This window comes from Macrobrachium nipponense, chromosome 5 (genome assembly GCF_015104395.2).
Source record: "Macrobrachium nipponense isolate FS-2020 chromosome 5, ASM1510439v2, whole genome shotgun sequence".
In the NCBI taxonomy this organism is placed as follows: Eukaryota; Metazoa; Arthropoda; class Malacostraca; order Decapoda; family Palaemonidae; genus Macrobrachium; species Macrobrachium nipponense.
Genome location: NC_061107.1, coordinates 54,277,165 through 54,298,469, shown reverse-complemented (window position 1 = coordinate 54,298,469; position 21,305 = coordinate 54,277,165). Strand labels below are relative to the sequence as shown.

General features: G+C 36.1%; 1 protein-coding gene across 1 annotated transcript in view; it reads left to right on the top strand.

The window, feature by feature from the left end:
- LOC135215334 (mucin-2-like) overlaps window positions 1-21,305 on the top strand; it is a 124,511-nt gene that overhangs the window by 79,619 nt on the left and 23,587 nt on the right. The window contains exons 13-16 of the mRNA XM_064249894.1: window positions 8,599-8,643; window positions 11,565-11,609; window positions 14,782-15,408; window positions 15,588-15,718. Coding sequence (XP_064105964.1) covers window positions 8,599-8,643; window positions 11,565-11,609; window positions 14,782-15,408; window positions 15,588-15,718 — 848 coding nt within the window. The remainder of the gene's footprint in view (window positions 1-8,598; window positions 8,644-11,564; window positions 11,610-14,781; window positions 15,409-15,587; window positions 15,719-21,305) is intronic.

Below are 21,305 nucleotides of genomic sequence, written 5' to 3'. Positions count from 1 at the left end.
AAAAGGACAGTGATTAGTTAAACTCTGCGGTTTAACCTAAAGTCCCTCACTACAAGATGAAAGAAGCAATGAGTGGGGTTTTCTTGAAGGGAACTCAATAGAAGCCCATTTTGAAGGGCACTGTAAAGAGAGTGTGTAGTAGAAAAGCCAATATTGCACACAAGCTGATGTACAGAAACCACAGATAACAAACTCCTAATCTGTAATAGAAAACACCTATGATTAATTCTCTGGAATGCACACAGAAATGAACTCGATTCTGGTAATGAACAATTTTACAATTTAATTTCTTTTTACCTTCACATAAATACTTTTGCAACTTGAAGCAGCACAAACAAAAATGAAATCAGAACTCACTATAGGGGTATCACACAATCAATAGCCTGCAGTGACGGATTTAAGTGGATGCAATTGGTTTACGGTCACGTTCACCCCCCCCCCCCCCCCAACCCACCCCCGGATAGTTTATGTGTAAATATCAAGCGTAATTAAATTTTGATAATCTGTACCCACTGTACACAAGTGAAATGCTGTTAGAAACAATGAAAACAACATTATATAATTTTGTTTTTTATGCATGTATTTAATTCTTATATTTGCCAAAAAAACTTCACCTGCTACTTCTTTGTAAGCCACAGGTGTTGGAAACAATATAACAATATTCGGAATTATAATCTCTCCCCATTAAAATAAAATTTTGTACAAAAGTTTGGCATGGCTATGGGTAATCCCTTATCTCCTGTCCTTAGCAATATTTACATGGAACTTTTTTAAGGACAAAACTCTTAACCAACGAATTTTTTTTTTTTGCCCCAAAAAGTCCATAATAGGTTTCGGGTATTGTGGATGATATTTTCTGTATTTGGCCAGCTCACGAAAATATCCAGGAATTTCTTAATAATCTCAATAATTTAGTCCCTTCTATCAAATTTACTGGAGAGGAAGAAAGAAATTGTAATTTGAATTTTCTTGATGAAACTGTCCATAGAAATTATAGAAATTTCACCTTTTCAGTCTTTCGAAAATCAACTAACATTGCCTCTTTTGTTCATTACTACTCCAATCACCATCAAAATGTTAAATTCTCTGTTCTTTCTGGGATGTTCCTAAGGACTTTACGTGTCTGTAGCCCACAGTTTATTGACGCTGAGATTAAAACTATTTATGATATTACCTTGAAACTTAAATACCCAAGGACTTTTGTAGATGTGGTTTGGAAAAGAGCTAGAAAAAAATTCTATTTAACTAATGACAAACTTAAATTTAGTAAGCATAACATTCTAAAATTACTCTATGATGAGAGGTTTTTAGGAAATCCTAGAGTTTTAAAGCTTTTTAACATAAATGATAAGTGTGATAAAGTCTATTACGCACAAACCGGTAAATCTCTTCCACAACGTCTCAAACAGCACCAGTACATATAAGAGATTTAGATCATCTTATTAACTGAAATAAAGTTAAATAATGGAAATGTTCTAGATTTAAGTCTTGGTTTATTTAAACTTGATGCCTTCATAATGAAAAAAGTTGTAGATAAATATAGGCAACACAGTTAATATATTCAGTTTTTACATGTTTTGGACTATACGATACGTTGTAGTTTCTGTTAGGGTTAAATCTATGTTTAAGTTTGTGACCGTGTGATATCCGATAATCCTGGATTATATATTTAATTTTTACCCTTTTGACAATTAACGATCTGGTAATCTTGATCTTGTTGTTAACCTGATAACTATCTTTCCAACTGTATTTCATTCGTTCCTTGACAATGCCTTAGTAAAGACGAAAGCGCTCGGATTTCTTCCCACTATTTTCCTGTGATATTCGCTTATTTTATTAAGTCACGTGCATCTACTGTGATTTTTTAAGTATATATATAATATATATATATATATATATATATATATATATATATATATATATATGTGTGTGTGTGTGTGTGTGTGTGTGTATGTATATGCTATATATATACATATATGTATATATATAGGGTAAACAACCGCGGACAATCCATAGTCATCAAGCTGACTAAGCCTTATTCACTCGATATTTAATTGGTGAAACAAGAATACAATTACAACTTTAATCATACCATTCAAATGATTGAAGTTTCGTCAACATAATGTAATACATGAAAGCCTCATACGAACTAAAATAAGCATATGAGCTCTTCGTAAAATATGATCTCAAGGCAGTTTAGAAATCCAATATGGCGGCAATCGTGTGGCTGGCCGGTCTAACCACGGATAATCCGCCATGTTTCCCAGCCTTTCCAGCACTCATTTGAACAATGTTACCATATATATGTAACGTTTGTTGACCTTACTCGAAATTCCAGTTGTAATCAGCACAATAAAACAACATTTTGTTGCCTATATTAGTGAAAGTATGAAACTTTTTATTCCTGGGGTCATGGTTTGAACTAAATTCATTTTTACCTAGTAATCAGTGGTTTTATCCTTACTGTTTTCACAACTGAAACTCCACATTGCTTATTTGATTGTAATTATACACATCTTGGTCTTAATTCACTCCACATTGCACTTGAACCACGTAGCTGTTCCTGGTTCCTAAGCACTCACTCCGTAAACACAGTTACGAGCAGCAGACGACTACACTTAATGAGGTGCAAAGCTTTATTCCCTTAATTGTTTACTTTACTCATTATTTAGTTTAACTTTACTTCAAAATGTTTATTTAATTCTTGTCTATTATTCCTTTTTTTTAATCAAATTAACCCCGAAAAATTACAAATATTTCGGATGTATACTTACAAGCAGATGATGCGAGGAAAAATGACTCATCGTTGCTAATCTAGTGGAGCGTCACACATACGCCGATGCATTTATAAACTGTTTCCATGAATTCTAGTTGTCATAGTAATGCGGTAATGTTAAAATTGCTGTAATATGTATATACTATAATAATATCTATAATATATATATTATATATATATACTATATATATATATATATTTATAGGGTTAAAACAAAAAAACCGTGTGGACTGGCCACATTTTAAGATTTATACAGAGGTTAATGAAAAGGGTGGCCAACACAGTGCCCACAACCCCAAAACGCTTTCGAAATTTTTACTTATGATTAAAAAAGTTTAGAATATTGAAGCCATCTCGATGTTTGTAGAGTCGCTTGTGTCAACAAACTTCCCATTTCCTGTGCTAAATCCGCACACCACTTGTACCCATGGACGCTGAGGCACTTTCATCACAACAATCGTAACTCCGACCTCTTACCAGCACTTATTCGTACTTATTCAAGGGGACTACGGGATTCTTTGCGGCGTTTTGCGCTCTTCAATTGTTTATCAGTGTTGTCAATTGGTATGTGTTTACCCTCCACACTGGGTATAAGACTTACACAAAACCGGGGAAATAAGTGAAATTAGCCATCGAATTCAGTAACCGTATTGACGGTGTAATGGCGTTGTACAAGAGCATCTTTGCTCAGATGAAAAAACAACGTCAACAACTTCCCATCACAATGTTCCTGGTGCGCCAAAAAACCTCCTGCAGAAGTGACGGATACTCCTCCTTCTGTCTCTCCGGCTTCCTACCGAGCCACTACGCTGCCTCCTGCAGTTTCTCCAGCTCTATCGGAAGCTGCTGTCGGCGATCCACCGCCTCTAACAACTGATGATGAGGCGTCACCTGAAGATATATATATATATATATATATATATATATATATATATATATATATATATATATATATATATATAATATACCACACATTGCCTGCTTCAAAAGGAGAGTGATTAGTTAAACTCTGCGGTTTACCTAACTAATTATTATATTTACAAATCAAAATCATATCACAAGAATGGTTAGCGTAACTGGGATAAAATGCAACAGTCCCTCACTACAAGATGAAAGAAGCAATGAGTGGGGTTTTCTTGAAGGGAACTCAATAGAAGCCCATTTTGAAGGGCACTGTAAAGAGAGTGTGTAGTAGAAAAGCCAATATTGCACACAAGCTGATGTACAGAAACCACAGATAACAAACTCCTAATCTGTAATCGAAAACACCTATTATTACTTCTCTGGAATGAGGCGTCTGATTTCGGAATCGAAGAGTTGCACACAGAAATGAACTCGATTCTGGTAATGAGCAATTTTACAATTTACGTTACACTTCACATAAATACTTTGCAACTTGAAGCAGCACAAACAAAAATGAAATACAGATCTCACTGTGGCGGTATCTCAATCAAAAGCCTGCAGTGACAGTTTTAAGTGGGTGCACCTGGTCACGTCACACCGCCACCGCCCCCCACCCCCGATAAATTAATGTGTAAATATCAAAGCTGTAGTTTAATTTTGATAATCGGTATCCACTGCACACAAGTGAAATGCTGATAGAAACAATGAAAACAACATTATATAATTTTGTTTTTTTTTATATTTGCCAAAGAAACTTCACCTGCTACTTCTTTGTAAGCTACAGGTGTTGGAAACAATAAAACATTCTTCAGATTTATAATCTCTCTCTCTCTCTCTCTCTCTCTCTCTCACACACACACACACACACACACACACACACACACACACACACACACACATATTGATAGAAACAACTTGTTAAAGAGCCTAACAACGAACACGGTTTCAGACAAAACAGATCCTGCCTATCAAGCCTCTTGAAGTTTTTTTATAACTTGCTTGGTATTTACGACAGTAGTAGAGCAATAGATATACTCTACTTATATTTCCAAAAGGCCTTTACCAAAGTTCCACGCAAGAAAATAATGTCAAATGTTATAGCTTTAGGAACTGTAGGAGAAATAGCAGGCTGGATTGAAGACTGGCTAACTAACAGAAAACAGAGTCGTAATAAATAGTGAAGAATCAGAGTGGGCAGATGTGACAAGCGGAGTTCCTCAGGGTTCTGTCCTTGGCCCGCTCTTCTTTTGATTTACATGAATGACATTGGTGTAGGCTGCAAATTCGCAGATGACACCAAACTAAGTGTAAAAGCAGCAGACCCAGATACAGCGGAAAGTTTAAGATATGATCTAAAGAAATTAGGAGAGTGGTTAAAAATATGGCAAATCCCTTTTAACCTGGATAAATGTAGTGTTACGAATAGGCACAAGCAACCCTCATGTCAACTACTTACTACTTGGGAATGACTAGTGTAAAACAAGAAGAGGACCTTAGAGTTATTATTATCAAAATCCACAAAACAATGCATAAAACCTGAAAAGAAGGCACAGAAACTAGTGGGATATATAAAGAGGCACTTCAGATACAGAAATGAGGAAACAGTTCTGCAGCTCTACACATCAATAGTTAGGCACATCTTGAATATGCAGTACAGTTTTGGTGAACAACACTAAGAAAGGACATAAATAGACTAGAAGGGGTAAAAGTGAGAGCCACAAAGTTAATTCCATCCATCAGGCAAATAGATTACCAAAGACCACTAGAGAGCCTGAACATTAATGACCTAGAAACACGACGATTGCGAGGACAACTAATAGAGACATTCAAAATACTGAAAGGCATAACAAAAGTAGATAGTAACCTCTTCACATTAAACGAAAACCAGACAAGAAACCGGATGGAAACTAGAACTGAAGAGATGCAACATTTCGCATTGTGGGAACTTCTTCACATAAAAGATATGTAACACATGGAATAAACTGCCACCGGAAGTTGCAAACAGCAGCAGTGTAGAATGGTTTAAAAGAAAGCTAGACTAAATCATTAGAACACTAAATGAATCGTAAAACCTGCTCCTAAAGATAATCGAGTGAGCACATGATGTCTCGTCTGATTGACTAAGTCTTTGAGACATCCTAATCCTTGTAACTCTTTGTAATTCAGTACATACAATATACATGTGCATATGATGTAAATTATGTCTATTGTATATATATATATATATATATATATATATATATATATATATATATATATACATATTATATACATATATACATATATAGGATATACGTATATATATATATACACACACACACATATATATATATATATATTATATATATATATATATATATTATATATATATATGTGCGTGTGTGTGTTCCCTCCTTGAAAATGTAGTCTAACACTCTTAAAAATGGCCTTGACTGGAGGGACGAGAGTGATCACAAACAAAAAATCTATGGCAGAAGGCCGATAGTATTGAAAAAGGAGGAATTTACATAAACTCTGGACTTTAGTTTTAAATTAACTATATTTACATTAAGTTATGGTAGGTCCAGGAACTAATGAGGTGGTTGATAGTCGATCCATTGGAAACAAGTGGCTGGGAAATGAACCAGATATGGAGATCAGACTTTGCACAAAATGGGTTATTTCAATGCAAGCCTAATTCCAAAGGGTTCCCAATTTCCCCCACAATCAAGCACGGTGTTTGTCTGCAAAGAGATTGCATTCTAGCATTAGTACTAGGCAAGGAACACGTGGGGAACGTTACACACTACTTGCTCTTAGCTGAAAATATAACAACCCACTCAAGGGGAATGAAATGACTGGGCGTTTACACAGAAAGGACTATTATGTTGCTTGAATTAACTAGGGCCTGTTTACTAGCATCACAAGGGAATTAATCACAGCAATGAACCAAAATTGGGAGAGTGAGAAGCTGAACAAAGTAGGGGGGGGGGGGGGGGGGGGGGAAGTCGCCTTGGAAAAATGGAAATGAAATACAGACAAGAGGCAAAATGATTCCCTGACTGCACTAGGAATTACATCTCACAGTACCTGGAAATCCTGGGTTTGGTAGTTTTCTTATCTGCTGATATAGAGGTGTAAGAACACTTGTGGGATCCCCCAGGGGGCGGCAGAGGAGCAGAAAGGGTGAAGTGGAGTCGGCAGGGCTTAAGAAAGTCTGAGGAAGTTCTGAGAGGTTCTGAGAGAAAGCTGCTGCTGGGAGAACGTGAATCCTGGGCGAGCATCCGAAGCATTTTAAGCCTGAGCCTGTCGAATCAAATCCTTTTTTAACCTCATGCCCCAAGTTTTAAAATAACGGTGCACACATGGTTGATCCTTTGCCTCTCTGCCAGCTGGATTACCTTGGGCAAGTCAATAGTTGGACAAAGGTTGTAGGGAGAGTTTGCCCACAGTGTATTATACAATAGCAAATGAATAAATTTGATATTAGCTACATTAGGATCTTCTGACATGAGATGAGATGGCGTGGGAGACTTTACTCTTGACAATACACACACACACAAACAAACACATGTGTATATATATATATATATATATATATATATATATATATATATATATATATATATATATATATATATATATACACACATGTGTGTGTGTGTGTATTGTCAAGAGTAAAGTCTCCCACGCCATCTCATCTCATGTCAGAAGATCCTAATGTACCTAATATCAAATTTATTCATTTTGCTATTGTATAATACAAATACACTGTGGGCAAACTCTCCCTACAACCTTTGTCCAACTATTGCCTTATATATATATATATATATATATATATATATATATATATATATATATATATATATATATATATATATGTCATGCACATTACCGTGATTCATATATACTCATTAAGCTACAAATGTCCTTTAATTTCCAGTTCACTCTATCACGGAATTAACATATTTCCATATATGTTAGCCGAAGGGGAATTTTTTTTATTTATTTTTTTTTAGTCGATTATAAATTCGTCAGCTCATGGACGCAAACCATTGAACCAAGAATTCAGGTCGTACAGTGAAGCGCTCTAAACCACACAGCTATTCATATATATATATGTATATATATATATATATATCAATATATATATATATATATGTTTGTATATTAATTTGCTTGTGTGTATTCTGCTTATGTATATATGTTGGCCTATCTATCTAAATATCTATCTATCTATCTGTCTATCTATCTCTCTATCTAAATATCTATCTATCTGTCTGTAACGATCCATGCTGCAATAATGAGTCCCCCCTAGTGTTCCGGTTGATGGAACTATCACAGCACCGGCTGGAAGTTTGTACATATATGTAAAGCTAAAACCCCTGTTAAATATAGAAAATAATGAATATCCATTATAAGCGTATTGCTACAAATTTATGGATAGCTTTTTGGCCAAATTTCACTACAAATAAATTGTCCTCAACTTGCAGGGACAACCTGCTGGCCCACCTAGTGGAACTCCACAAGGACCTGTTTAAAGTTCATAATAATATTATACAATGTACTTCTTATGTTATATGTATACGAAAAAAAAGTTGGTTAAATATTACGTTCCAGGTTATTCATGAATAGTTATTTTTGTTAGATTGCCATCAAATATCACAGAAATTTCAATATCGATGCATTACAGACATAATGTAATTTTCCTAAAACAAATTTGGAAGTGCCTTTTAAATATCTCAGTCAAGGTTATACAGATGATTAACATCTATAAACTGAACTAAAGCATTCACAGTAACTATATAATAATTTTACTTGCAATTTGAAATACATTATTTTACACGAAAAGTCATATGTGAACATATTAAAAAAAAAATTAGAAAATTTTAGATATCATTTCCTCAGAATTTCACAAATAAATTTTCCTTATCTTGTAGGTGCCACCTGCTGGACCAGGACCTGCACCTGGAGGAGGACCTGGCGTAAGTTCATAATAATGTCATGTAATACTGTATGTTTTATCTACCTACGGGGTTATCTTCCTTACTTCGATAAGAAGCATCTTAAGAAATATGCATCACTCACAGTTGTTGGCGAAAGTTCCCATAATAGGAGATCTCAAGATTGAGAAAGCATCATTGCTATTTCATTGGTCATATATATATATATATATATATATATATATATATATATATATATATATATATATATATATATATACATACATACTATATATATCACATTAGGTAAACTCCGCGTTTAACCTAACTAGTTATATTTACAATAGAAAATCATATTACAAGAATGGTTAGCATAACTGGGGCAAAATACAAAAGTCCCTCACACTACAACATGCAAGAAGCAATGTGTGGGGTTTTCTTGAAGGAACCCAATGGAAGTCAGCTTCGAAGTTTGCTGTAAAATGATTGTGTAGTGAGGAAGCCAATATTGTGCATAAGCTGATATACAGTAATCACAGGTGACTAACTCCTAATCTGTAACGGCAAACGCCTATGATTACTTCTCTGGAATGAGGAGTCTCATTTAGGTAAGAATCGAGGTGTTGCCCAGAGGAAGCCTGGAAATGGACTCGATTCTGGTAATTTACAATTTAACAATTTACGTTACACTTCACTTATAAACTTTGCAACTTGAAGCAGCACAAATAAAAATGCAATAAGGGTCTCACAATAGGTATATCGCACAATGAAAAGGAAGCAGAAAAACAGTAATAGGCTAACAGTGAAGCGACTGACTAACAACACCTTAAAACTGGCACTTTACCATCATCAGGAGAGTTGTTCCTTATACTTCATGGAGGTTGGCGATGGGCGGGGGCTGGTAGGGGCTGCAAGTGAATTGACTCAGTGCAAAAGTATACTAGGCCCCAATAGCCACGTGCTTAACATGGGCCAGTTCAAGAGCAAAGGGAGGACATGTGTCCTGGGCGAGCGTCCGACGAATTTTAAGCATGGGCTAGTCGAATCGAAGCCTTTTGTAACCTCTGGAAATTACTATAACTGGTTCACTTAAGGTAGATTCTTGGATGATCCCTATGCTTACGAGACGTTAGTTTGGCGGCCGCTGATTGGCTGGGAGCTGCCTACCTCCCGGTACCAGCTAATCAGCGGCCACCAAACAAACGTCTCGTAAGAATAAGGCTCATCCGAGAATATATATATATATATATATATATATATATATATATATATAATATATATATATATATATATATGTAGTATGTATGTTATGTATGTATGTATGTATATAATGTGTTTCTGTGTCTTCCTGTTTATGTATGCATGTATGTCTATCTATCTATCTCTCTATCTGTAATTATTAAGTTGAGTTGAATATGCAATTTAGGCCAAAGGTCAAGCACGGGTCATTCAGCGCTGAAATGGAAATTGACAGTAAATTGTTTGAAAGGTGTAACAGGAGGAAAACCTTACAGTTGCACTATGAATCAAGTATTTGGAGAGGGTGGGAAGTAAGATGAAGAAAGATGATAGGAAAGGAGGTACAGTAAAAGGAACGAAAGTGGTTGCGGTTGCAGCTAGGGGCTGAAGGCACGCTGCAAAGAAACTTAGTTAATGCCTACAGTGCACCGCATGAGGTCCACTGACAGCACTAGCCCCTACTGAGGTCTGTAACTATTCATGCTGAAACAATGAGGCCCCACATAGTGTTCCAGTTGACGAAACTATGACAGCACCTGCTGGAATCTTGTACTTACATGTTAAGTGAAAACCCCTATTATGTATAGAAAATAAGGAATGTACATTATAAGAGTATTAAATAAGTTCATAATAGTTTTATAAAATATATTTTTATATTGTTTGTATATGATGAAAAGTTGTAAAATATTAGGTTCCAGATTAATCATGAATATAGAAAGTACAATCTTGATGCATTAAATGCATTATGTAGTTTTCCTAAAACAAATTTGGAAACGGCTTCTAATATTTCAGTCAAGGTTATGCATACGATTAGCAATTATAATCTGAACTAAAGTATTCATAGCAAATATGTTATCATTTTATATGTCATTTTAAATACAATATTGTATACGAAAAGTACCCATATATATATATATTATATATATATATATATATATATATTATATTATATATTATGTATGTATAAATATCTTATTAAGATATATATAATATATATATCTATTATATTATATTTAATATAATATATATATATAGATATATCATATATATATGTATGGTATATATCTTTTATAGATATATGTTTAATATCTAATATATAAATGTATATGTATATATTATATATATATATATATATATATATATATATATTATATATATTATTATATACATATATATATATATATATATATATATATATACTATATATATATATATGGAGTACTATGCAGAGTTTGGAGACAGGGACATTCAGTGTTGCTTGGAGGTAACCAGTGGGGTCAAAGCCCCCGAGACAGTTCAAGGTTCGGCACCCAAAGTCTAATTAGGAAGTAACGTCTGGTTAGTCCAAGAAATCCTAAGAATAGTTATGATTTCTTCATAGCACTACCGTGTATCTTCTCCATATACATGTACATGTATGTGTGTCTGCCTGTTTATGTATGTACTATATCTATCTATCTCTCTAACTATCTAAATATCTATCTGTCTGTCTGTAACTATTCATGCTGAAACAATGAGGCCCCACCTAGTGTTCCGGTTGATGGAACTATGACAGCACCGGCTGGAAGTTTGTACATATATGTCAAGCTAAAAGCCCTGGTATGTATAGTAGAAAATAATGAATGACATTATAAGAGTATTGCTATATACTTATATTATCTTTGTAATGCAAAAGATACCTTTTGGCCAAATTTCAATAAAAATAAATTTTCTTCAACTTGCAGGGACAACCTGCTGGCCCACCTAGTGAAACTCCACAAGGACCTGCAGTAAGTTCATAATAATGTTATACAATATGCTTTTTATATTGTTTGTATATGAAAAAAAGTTGGTTAAATCTTATGTTGCAGGTTATGCATGAACGGTTATTTTAGTTAGATTAACACAAAATATCATAGAAATTACAATCTTGATGCATTACAAGATAATATAGTCTTGACCTAAAAAAAACAAATTTGGAAGTTTCCTTCTAATCTCAGTCAAAGTTATGCAGACAATTAGCAATCATAAAGTGTCGGAGATCTAACTGATCATGTTGTGGATAATGAGGTATTTGTTGCAGCAAAACAAGACTTATTTTTTTTTAAGTTTTTATTAAATGGGTATTCATGGTGCAAGAACTTTGTATTAGCTATAAGTGCAGTATACACATTTGCTATGAAAGATGAGGGGTTTTGTAAATTATTCCCCTTGAATAACCAGCTTAGAATCCACCTACAACCTCACCTGGCCTCATCAGGTATTTCTTCATGAAATAAATGGGCTTGTTCTTGCCTGAACAATCAGGTAGGCTCTGAGTCTAGCTGATTGTCTAGGTGATGAAAAGTATCCATTGCAAATAAGAACTTATTTATATTTATGTTTACATATCCAATAGTAAGTGAAAAATCGTGTGTATATTTTAAGCAAACCTTTAGAAATTTGTAGATACCATTAACTCAGATTGTACTGCAAATCAATTTTGAAAATACGTGATTTGAATATCTTAGTTGCACTACAGTATATATAAATGCTGTACCTTCATATATTGAATTTTTCAATTATATTTCCATCCAAGGGTCACTTGTTGGCCTAAATGTTGCTCCATCAGCATCACTTTAACCCTGGATTTATTCTCATATATTTATGCTGTTATGTACTTTTTTTTATGGAAAACCCTTGGATTGTAAGATTGTAGTACATGAAAATATTCAAAGAACTAAAGCAACTTTTGCTACATTAATTTGATCAGCTGAAGTTAAAATATCCAAAGATTTTAACAATTATTCTACCTTGTGCTTGATATCGGAGGAAAATTGTACCAATTTTGTCTCATCTTACAGGGAAAGCTTTTTGGTCAAGGTGTGTCATTTTAGCTGTCACACCGGGCCTTTTCTATTCATATACTAAGGTTCATTTCAGTGTTAAAGAAATATGTTGTAAAATATTGTGCACTCTGAATTACAATTTGTGATGAAAGCACAACCAAATTGGTATTTGTATGTAGTAAGCTTGAAAGTAAGAATTGTTTGTGCTCTTTACAAACTCCAGACCTTAAGGGCGGGCAACTATTTTCAACAGTAGCTTCAGCATATTCTTCCCGGCATTTTCCAATATGTAGATGTTCATAATTTGATCACTTGCTATGTAGATAATCGGTTTTCTTTGCTAGTTTCTCAAAGTTTTAAATCGTGTTTTTTTTTTCTTGTCATTCAGAAATTATAATGCGTGAATGTATGTGATGGAGAAATTCATTGTATATGATTCAATAGTAAATGTGTTCTGACAAGTGGATGGCTTATAGATTTAAATAGTAGATTCCATATTGTTTCTACTCTTTTTTTTCTGTTGTCTCCCTTGTGTGTATTTACTTCCATTGACTTTCAAGACTGACATATTTGTCCATTTTTTTTTCTTTTTGCCGATCTGGTTCCTTTCGTGTCCATTGTGATTTCCCAGGCTGATTCTGGTTCTTGCAATAGAAGTTATTTCAAAATTTCTCCTGAATCCTCACAAAAAAAAAATTATTGTTTAGCAAGACGTGCAGAACTGTGTAGGTTTTCTGTGGCGCCAGATTTAACTGTTGAGATTTACATCATTCTGCTGTAAGGCGAAAGGAAGTGGCGTAGGGAATGTTACTTGGAAAGTGTTTTACTATTGCCTTATAATTTAATACCATGCCATCATTGATTTCAGTGTTAATACCCAACAAATACTTTATATATATATATTATATATATATATATATATATATATATATATATATATATATATATATATATATATATTACATGTATATATATATATATATATATATATATATTTTATATATATATATATATATATGTATATATATATATGTATATATATATATATATATATATATATATCTTAAACGAGCTTTTAGGACCAAATGATACTCGTTTAGACAAATGAAAGAAACTGCTATCAAGCAACTACCTACCCTCGATCTGAGGCTGAATCTCTCAGGGCGTTGGCTGAAATGCAAGGCTAGGCTAATAAACCCCCATAGATACAAAAATATAATTTTTATTTCCCAAATTAGCTGGCATTAAAATGGAAGAAAATTAATATATTAAAGTGGAATAAAATTAATTAACTCTGACCCCAAAAAAACCATTAAACTGTCATTTTCCTCTCCCAAATCAGGTTTAAGTAAGTACCTCCTTAATCTCTATGTCCGACTAACCACACCATTTTTAATAAGTCAAATAAGTCTTAAAGAATCCATTTTCCTATATGGTGACATTGAACCCATCTGAAATAAAAAGACCATAATTATTACACCACTTCACTCGTGAAAGTTAATGAAAAGGAATGTGTACTGCACCACACTTCTCTTTCTCCCACAAATTTGTTATCACTTCAAAGGTTAACTTTTTCAAAGTCCTGTCTTACATTACCTTATTTGATGGGTCTGCAACACCTTGCAACACTTCTCAACACCTCTTCTGCACCCTGTCACAAGTAATCAAGGAGTGTCCTCTCTTATTCTGATTACCCATCATGAAAACCATATATCATATGCTACAAACACACATGTAGACACGCCCTACAGGGCGCCTAGCAACCATGGGTGCTGCATGTCCAAAGCATTTGATTTCCGAGCTGTCGCCGACCTCAAATTGCATTGGTCATCATTCCTGGCTATTTTTCATTTCAACATTCTTCGAGGAATCTAGCACTTGCCACTAAGCGGCCTGTCTCTACGGCCTGTCTCTAATCGGAAAGAGCTGAGATTAACAATTCACTACCGTGCCCTTTCAAAGATATATATATATATATATATATCTTATATATATATATATATTATATATATATATTATGTGTATATATATGTGTGTGTGTGTGTATCAGATACTGGAAAATATATTATTCTGTTTGTTGGAAAAGCCAAAGGATAAATAACTGAATGTAAACCATTTCCTCTTCTACTCTCAGGGAATCGGTGATGGAGGTGGTCAAGGTACCGGAATCGGTGATGGGGGTGGTCAAGGTACCGGAGTCGGTGATGGGGGTGGTCAAGGTACCGGAGTTGGTGATGGAGGTGGTCAAGGTACCGGAGTCGGTGATGGAGGTGGACAAGGTACCGGAGTCGTTGGTGGAGGTGGTCAAGGTACCGGAGTCGGTGATGGAGGTGGTGAAGGTACTGGAGTCGGTGATGGAGTTGGTCAAGATACCGGAGTCGTTGATGGATCTGGGCAGTCTGGTGGGGGAGGAGGAGGTACTGGTGGAGGTGGAAGTGGAGGTGGAGATGGAGCCAGTGGAAGTGGAGGTGGAGGTGGAGATGGAGCCAGTGGAAGTGGAGGTGGAGGTGGAGATGGAGCCAGTGGAAGTGGAGGTGGAGGTGGAACTGGTGGACTTCCAGAAGTCATCCCTCCTTTCAATGAATTTGGCAGCATAGCAGATGGAACAGATTTTGCCTCCACCATGTATGAGGAATACAATGTAGAAGCTGTCAAATTAATAGGATTTGAATCTGTCACTCTGAGCTTTGGTCAGTCACTGTATTCATATCTTTTAGCCTACTCTAATGCACCTCAAGTGGAGTATGCCGTACATATACAGGTAAAGTCTCTTTCTCTCTCTCTCTCTTCCCTGGTAATCATTATGAAAAATTACTTTTTAGATTGTTAGAAATATGCCCTTTTGTCAACTAATAGTATTCTATTAAAATATATACTAAGCGCTTAATATAAAAATATTGACAATGAATGTTTAAATTATTCAGCTCTGTTATGTTGCAGACACCTTTAGGCATGTCTTCAAGTACACTCTTCCGGAAACGACGTCAGGTAGCCAGTTCGACAAATGATTCATCAGCTAATCCAGATGGAATTATTCCTGCGGATAACGTGTTATGTATCTATACATTCAGGTAAGTTATTCCAGAATAATGGTAATTCAGGTGAAAATACATTTCCCTTTCTCCTTTAAAGTAGAAAATATTTACATTTGAAATATTGTATATAATATATATACGTATATATATATATTATATATATATATATTATATATATATATATATATATGTATATATATATATATATATATATATATATATTATTATATATATATAATATATATATATATATATATCCGCAGGTAAGAAATATGTCCTGACCGATTTCGACTTCATTCCCAGGCCATTGACGAAGGCTAAAGTGATTATGATCATATATAAATATATATATATATATATATATATATATATATATATATATATATATATATATATATAAAGGTTTTTGCCATGAAGAAAAAAAAGAAAAAAATGAAAAAGCGAGATAGCCAAGCACTTTCGGTCTAGTTCGACCCTTTACTCAGGCACAACTGATATTACAGAGGAAAAACATATTCAAAGTTGGCTTAATATCCAAACTGATACTACAAGATTAGCAATAAGGTTGATTTCACTCTACAGAAACGAGGAAACGCCTGAGGGCAGCCACACCTTGGAGGATACACACGCAGTCAACAGACGATTCTTCCAGAAAACAATACATTTTGAAAAAAAAAAAAGGAGGCATATACAACTTATTACCATGAAATTTACAAAAATGTTCCCAAAAAATTATTAATGAAGAGACGAAAAAAATATAAATATATCTAGCAGGAGAGAGAGAGAGAGAGAGAGAGAGAGAGAGAGAAATAATAACTATATACATATGGGACTAATTTATTAGTAGTTCATTTATTTTATGGTCTTCATAAACATTTTACAAATATACGGTTCCAAATGGTACAATCCCGGACTAAGATTTAGGTTGCTTTTATTAGTGATTTGTATAATTGCTGATTCCAGTAAATTTCTTGAAACATAATCATTAGGTCTAGCAATTACAGAGGTATCACCCCAATTAATACAATGAGATTTTTGCTCAGATGGATAAACAGTGCATTTGAAGTCTGGGCTGTTCTAACTGAATACATATGCTGCTTAATACGTACACATAAATTTTTACTTGAACAAGTAATAAAAAACTTAAATATCAATATCAAACAAATTCTTAAATACAAAAAAGAACTTTTGTGTAAGTTAACTGTAAAGTGTCCCTCATTACCTTATTTATATGGCCTAGTCAAAACTCATAAGGAAAACAAACCTATGCGCCCAATTATCTTGTCATTTCGATGAGGTCCTTGTCGGTTAGGGGCTCCGAGTGGCACTCGATCAGTGAGTTGACGTCTTCCGTCGTCATGTCGGAGAAACCTTCGTTGGCTACCAACCGCGCCAGCCTCACAGCCTTATCTATGGTGGAGTGATGAACTTCGTCTGGCGTAAATCCCTCATAGTCATGAATGACGTCTGGCCACAATTTTCTCCTAGTTGCATTCAGTGTTTGCTGTTTCATCTCCTTAAGAGCATTCTGAATGTTGGCCAGGCACATCGCAATGTTGTACTCCCACCAATATCTCTTGAGGCTGAAGTCATCGTCACCTTCATTGATGGAGATGAGGCCCTCCATCGTGGACCTCGTGTAGAGGGCCTTGAAGTCCCGAATGACCCCCTGATCCATTGGTTGTATGAGGGAAGTGGTGCTGGGGGGCATGAACTCCACTTGGACCCCGTCGTAATGCAGGTCCGTTGCATGTCCTCCTGCACAGTCCATCAAGAGGAGGACCTTAAAGGGCAGCCCATTTTCTGCGAGGTATAACTTCACCTGCTAGATAAAGCAGTTCACGAACCAGTCGAGTGTGAGGGCTTTTGTTATCCATGCCTTCTTATTACTCATCCAGTAGACGGGCAGCAGGGCTTTGTTTTTGTTTTTCAAAGCACCTGCTCCGGGATATAGCCGCCCTCTTTAATTAATTTCAGGAACTCGTCCTCGACGTAACGAAGAGCTGCCTCTTGGTCTGCCGAGGCGGCCTCCCCATACAACGGCCAAACCTCCTCTTGAAATTCTCGAACCAGCCTTTGCTGGCAACAAAACCACGTTTTTCTCGTTGGGCAGGATCATCTTCATCGTCGTCATCACCATCATCGTCATCTTCATTCAGTCCCCCTTCAGGAACGAGGCTATCATAAAGGGTTTTGGCTTTAGATCGAATGATTTTGGTATCGAGACTAACCTTCTTTTCCCAACAGTCCGTCATCCACACTGATAACGCATTCTCCATTTGCATAATCCTCTTATTACGAGGAGTCACAACGCGCTTAGTGTCCTCGGAGAACGTTATTGAGGCAGTTTTACGGGTTTTTAATTCATCTTTTTTTATGTAGCGAACCGTTGATTCATTCAGTCCGTACATATGGGCAACAGACGCATAGCTACTGCCTGCCTTAAGCATGTCCAATAATTTCACTTTCTCGTTCACCGTCATCATTTTTCTCTTCTTCTTGGGTTCACCAGAGGATGTAGAGGGTGTAGGACGTTTAGGAGCCATTTTCAAGGGCGTCACAAGCACTATTTTGCACTAAAAAAGCACAAAAGAACAGCTAAAACTTTCACGCGGCAAGAGTAAGCGACACGAGCACAAGAGAACAATGAATGCGGTCTTCCTTCGCTGGGCGCTCGGCAGGGAGAGATGCTGGGTAACGCGTCTCGGCAGCTCGGCCAATCAGCTTGCGAGATTCAGGAGCCGAGATGGCCAGGGAATCAAAGAGGAGGATTTTGAGTTACGCCCCGTCTCCATGTTGATACCTGATGCTCTAATGTACTCTCTCTGCCTTCTGCTAGCGCCCGAGCCATTTTTTCTCAACTTTGAATTTTTTATGAATATTTTTTAAAAATCCTCGATGCAATGAGGGTACGAAACTTGAGGCGCGAAGAGCGAGGGATTACTGTTGCCAACCAGTTGGGTGGCGTGAAGCACTAATGACAACTGGAGATCTTTAAAGGTGATTATACAGAATTGGATAAGGAACTAAACAATAGACTTAGGGGACAGGCACCGCCGGGGATCATCTGAAGGAGTCATGAATGGCGAATGCAGGTGTTCACAAAGGGGGCGCCGCAGCCTTCACTGCCACTAATCCGAGAATCCTTTGGGAATTCTCTTAAAGTGTCTAAATGTCACGCTATTGTATTCACAGTGTCTTGAATGGAACTTTTAAGCTACAATGGGAACATTACATGAAACGAAGCTAAGCTGGGCTTATTTTAACACAAAGCTGACTTATGATGACACTCAGGGGCTGAAGGCGAGGCATCTGGGAGTGTCTATGATTCATTTGACAGCGAGACGAATTGAACTATCTTGTAGCTTAATGCTTGTATATGAATCACGGTGATGTGATCAAATTCATTCATAATAAGGCTGCTTGCGGTAAAAACACATGGTACAAATACCTGAGTTCGACAGTGTTTTGTAGGTGGAAGTCGGTATCAACTTAGACCTCCCTTTTGGCTGTGTGGTTTAAGGCGTCACTGTAGTCTTGAGTTCTTGCCTATGTGCTGGTTCGCTCCCATGAGCCGACAAACTTATTATCAACTAAAAAATTCCCTTTTAGTTAACATATATAAAATTATATTATTTCCGAGATAGAGCGAATTGGATATTAAAGGGCATTTGTAGCTTAATGCTTGCATATGAATCACGTTGATGTGATCAAATTCATTCATAATGAGGTTACATGCAGCAAATGTGCTACTCAGTTAATGGTAGAGGTGGGTTGATATTAAGTCTAATTACAAATACCCGAGTTCAACAATGATTTGTAGGTAGGAGTCGGTATCAACTTAGACCTCCCTTTTGGCTGTGTAGTTTAAGGTGTAACTGCAGTCGTGAGTGCTTGTCTATGCTCTGGTTTGATTCCACAAGACTTATTAGCAACTAAAAAATTCCCCATAGATTAACATGTATGAAAATATATTATTTCTGAGGTAGAGCTAATTGGATATTATAGGACATTTGTAACTTAATGCTTGTATATGAATCAGAGTGATGTGATACATATCTATGTATACATAAGTGAAAGTTTGTATGTAAGTAATTTTATATTTGTAAGTAAGTAATTTTATATTTGTAGGTTTGTGTGCTGTAGAAATCCGAACCGTTTGGCCAATCTAGACAAAATATGGCACATCGCCCTCATTTTACCCAACTTAGATAATAAGGAAAATTTCAAAGCCGTACTCCTTCCCCTTCCCCTTCCCCCATCTACCTTCCGTTTTCTTTTATCCCCTTTCCCCCCTCCCTTCGTGACTTATGTGTTAACTGCTTGGCTCAGGGGCATCATTTGACCTAACTTATATAATAGGATAGGTTTCAAAACCCTACCCCCTTCCCCTTCCCCTTCCCTTTCCCTTTCCCTTTCCCCTTTCCCTTTCCCCCTTCCCTTTGTAACTTAGGTGGTAGTAGTTTGGCTGATCTAGACGAAATTAGGCACATGGCCAACATTTGACCCAACTTAGATAATAGGGTAGGTTTCAGTCCTGTACCTCCTTCCCCTTCCCCATCCCCTTTCATTCTCACTTTGTAACTTGTGTGGTACATTAGCTCTACGGGTTTGTCATACCTCATTTCATTGACTCAATGCCATAAAAAATATATTATTGAAAATGCTTTATTTTCCTGTGACTAATAATAATCCTGTATCAAAGTTTGTGTTTGGGTTTAGTGGGGATGTGTGTTTAGGTGCCGTGGGATGTGTTTAGGTATAGCAGAATGTATTTCAGTTAAGTGGGGGGATGTGTTTAGGTTTAGCAGGGGTAAATGGGAAAGTCACCACAGCAATTTCTGGATAAAATGGACAGTCACCACAGTAATGTCCAGATAAAATAGACAGTCACAACACTAATACTTGGATAAAATGGACAGTCACCAGGGTAATACCTGGATAAAAGGGACAGTTGGTACAGTAATGCCTAGAAAAATGGGACAGCCACCGCAGTAATACTTGATAAAATGGACAGTCACCACAGTAATACTTGGATAAAAGGGACAGTTACCACAGTAATACTTTTATAAAAGGGACAGTTACCACAGCAATGACTGGGTAAAAGGGATAATCAGCACAGTAATACCGGGATAAATGGAACAGCCAGTACAGTAATCTAAGGGCAAATGGAACAGCCACCAGAAATAACTGGATAAAATAGATAGGTATCACAGTAACATTGGATAAGTGGGAAGGTCAGCAGGGTCGTACCTGGATGAAAAGGCATCCACCGAAGTAACATCTGGTTAATTAAGACAGTCACCACAGTAATGACTGGATAAGTGGGACAGCCACTACAGTAACACCAGGATAAATGGGTCAGCCACTACTGTAATGCATGGATAATTGGGACATTCATCATAATAACATAGATATAAAAGAGACAATTAGTACATTAATTTTTTGATAAAAGGGACAGTCACTACAGTAATTCCTGGATAAAAAGCACAGATAGCACGGTAGTGATAACTGGATAAATGAGACAGCGTCAACTGTAATACCTGGATAAAAGGAACAGACACCATAGTAATATTTGAATAAAAGGGATAGTCACCATAGTGACTATCCCTGGATGAACAGG